Raw genomic sequence first — 3004 nt, 5'->3', positions numbered from 1 at the left:
AGTTGTTAATTAGTTAATTGTATTTTTGTCTTCTAGTATGGCATATATATAGGCGTATCTTGTACAGTTCATGTAAGCTTTTTCAGTTCAATGAAATCCTATTCAATTTGATCTCTCAATCTTATAGAAATGTTATGGTATCAGAGCAGGAATCACACCAAATGTGATTGATCCGACTCTAAACTTCGATCGATTCATCAATTGAATCATCAATTTCACTCGATTTCATCAAAATTTCACCGAAACCCTAATTTTGTCAATTTTACTCAATCACTCAAAATCAAAATTAATCAATGGCAGAAGATGATATCAACTCTCAGAATCATCCTCTATTCCTCCATCAGAATGATCATCCAGGACTGGTTCTAATTGCGAAGAAACTAACTGGATCAGACAATTACAGTTCATGGCGTCGATCGATGATGATTGCTTTAAATGCGAAGAACAAGCTCCAGATTGTCACAGGTGCATTTGCTGAACCAGATATCAACTCAAGAACATGAGCAATTTGGGAACGAACGAATGATATGGTAATTTCTTGGATTCTAAACACTATTAGCGATCAAATCAGTAATTCATTGAGTTTTGTCAATACTGCAAAAGAATTGTGGAGTGAATTGCAAGAGCATTATTCTCAACTAGATGGACACAGAATTTATCAATTAACGAATGATATTGTTCAATTGAAACAAAGTAATTGCACAATTGAGGTGTATTATCACAAGCTGAAAGGATATTGGGATGAAGTTGATGCACTTGAGGCTCCATATATCTGTACATGTGTCTGTACATGTGAAAATGGTAGAAACAACAGTGAAAGGGACCAGAGAAAAAGGTTGATGCAGTTTCTAATGGGCTTAGATGAGTGCTACTCCAATGTCAGGGGTCAAATCTTGCTAATGAATCCACTTCCAAGTGTTGCCAAAGCTTATGGCATGGTAAGGCAGGAGAAGAAGTAGAAGGAAAACTCAACACCTAAATCCACCACATCTGTTGCCCTATCTGCTTATACCAGCAACTACAGGAACAACAACAACACCAATTCTGAAAGGACCCGTCCTAATCCATCTGGACGAATACATTACATTTGGTTACATAGCGAGGTACTTGACCTCTATATGATACATTTTACAAACATTGCATTCGTTTTGAAAAGACAAACTTTCCTTACATCAAAAGTTGACGATATGCATACCATTTCATAATACATCCAACTATAATTGACTTAATAATAATCTTGATGAACTCAATGACTCAAATGCAACGTCTTTTGAAATATGTCATGAATGACTCCAAGTAATATCTCTAAAATGAGCAAATGCACAGCGAAAGATTTCTTTCAAAATCTTGAAAGATGCTGATGAAACAGCAAAAACTGTAAACGACCTTAACAGTAAAAAGTTTGATGATAAAGAATAGTATGTTGGCAAAGCTCAGAAAAAGAGAAGGTTTGGAACTGGAAAACGGATTGAGCAAAGTATGAAGGAGGCTGTGGTCAAATCACAAAGACTAAACCCGCCCTTAAAGAATCCAAATGATTCAGTACCTACTGAAGTCATTAATGAATACCTTTCTTCTGACTCTAAACTCTTGCGGACAAATTTTCTTCATCATCCATCGATATTAGATATTCTAAGATATCATCGTATCTTTCTTTATTAATATCCTCAATATTTCTGAAGATATCTTCATAAATATTCTTGTCCGATATTATTTATCTCTTCGCGTTATCTGTGTTACATCAGAGAGGAAAACTATTTTAGTTTTTAAATTATGAAAAAAATTTGAATTTGAATTATGAATAATTTTGAAGTAGTGTTAGAAATTGATGCATGAGTTAGTATAATATAATGACACTTGATCAACGTGATTATATTACAGTAAATCATGCTGAGTTTCTAATGAAACGTGATGATTCACTGACCATACCGTCATCATGTGCCATATTACACGACTCTTACGTTCTATTTGATCTCCAAACATATCAAGAACACATTCCCTTGATAATTCTATCTTTTCTCTTGAATTCTGGTAATTTAACCAATCAAGATCGTGCTATTACAATCTCTCTCTTAGAACATTAGTCATGTTCATTCGAAACTTCATATCTACGAATTCTAGACCATTATTCGCTTGACTTAAAGTCGAAAAGAGAAAACAAAAGGATGGAACTCCAAAATATAAAGGAAATGAAGAGGGTGAATTTATAGTAAAATATTCGACAGAGCAATCAAACAGATTATCGTATTTAATCAATGGAGATCCTAATTTCCTTAATCACCGAAGAATCAAATCTTTTAAAGATTTCGAATATTTTATTTAAATCCCCTGAATTTCGGAATTCAACCATGACTAGTCAAAAGTTATGATGAAACATGTTTTTCTCATTTCACTATTTCGTGAGAGCATCACTCATACGCTTCGAGTAATCGAATTGTCTTATTTATACTACTTAACGATGATAAAATTCTATTTATCAGCTCCTATTCATCATGAAAACATTCTTATTGTTAGCCATGATGATCCCACTCAAATTTCGGGATGAAATTTCTTTAACGGGTAGGTACTGTGACGACCCGGAAATTTCCGAACAAATTTAAACCTAATCTTATTATGAACTTGACATGATAAGCAAAGTATGTTAAACGGAGTCTCAAAATTTTTGATCTGTTTATGTACATTCATTTAACCTTTGACTATTCCCGACGATTCACGAACAATTGTGTGTACTTAAATGTGTAAACATATATATTTATAAATATAAATATAGGTGTATATATAATATTTTAAAAACAATAAAATACAATTTAATTATTTGATTTGAATATGTAAAGTAGTATACAAAATAACAAATTGCTATTTAAATAAATATCTATATGAATCTATATATATAATTATATATGATTGCTATGAATGATTATTATATATATATATATATATATATATATATATATATATATATATATATATATATATATATATATATATATATATATATATATAT

At 31.5% G+C, this 3004-nt stretch overlaps 1 protein-coding gene across 1 annotated transcript; it reads left to right on the top strand.

Annotated features, from left to right (window-relative positions):
- Window positions 1-527: 527 nt before the first annotated feature.
- LOC139850140 (uncharacterized) lies at window positions 528-959 on the top strand. Its single transcript, XM_071839729.1, has one exon. The coding sequence runs from the start codon at window positions 528-530 to the stop codon at window positions 957-959; it is 432 nt and encodes a 143-aa protein (XP_071695830.1).
- The last annotated feature ends 2045 nt before the right edge of the window (window positions 960-3004 follow it).

This window comes from Rutidosis leptorrhynchoides, chromosome 5 (assembly GCF_046630445.1).
Source record: "Rutidosis leptorrhynchoides isolate AG116_Rl617_1_P2 chromosome 5, CSIRO_AGI_Rlap_v1, whole genome shotgun sequence".
Taxonomy (NCBI): domain Eukaryota; kingdom Viridiplantae; phylum Streptophyta; class Magnoliopsida; order Asterales; family Asteraceae; genus Rutidosis; species Rutidosis leptorrhynchoides.
Note: the sequence above shows the minus strand (reverse complement) of the source record. Positions and strands in the feature narration are given on the sequence as shown.

What these genes read in the sequence shown, in the direction of transcription:
- LOC139850140 (XM_071839729.1), top strand. Translation starts at nt 528, where the DNA reads ATGGTAATTTCTTGGATTCTAAACACTATTAGCGATCAAATCAGTAAT.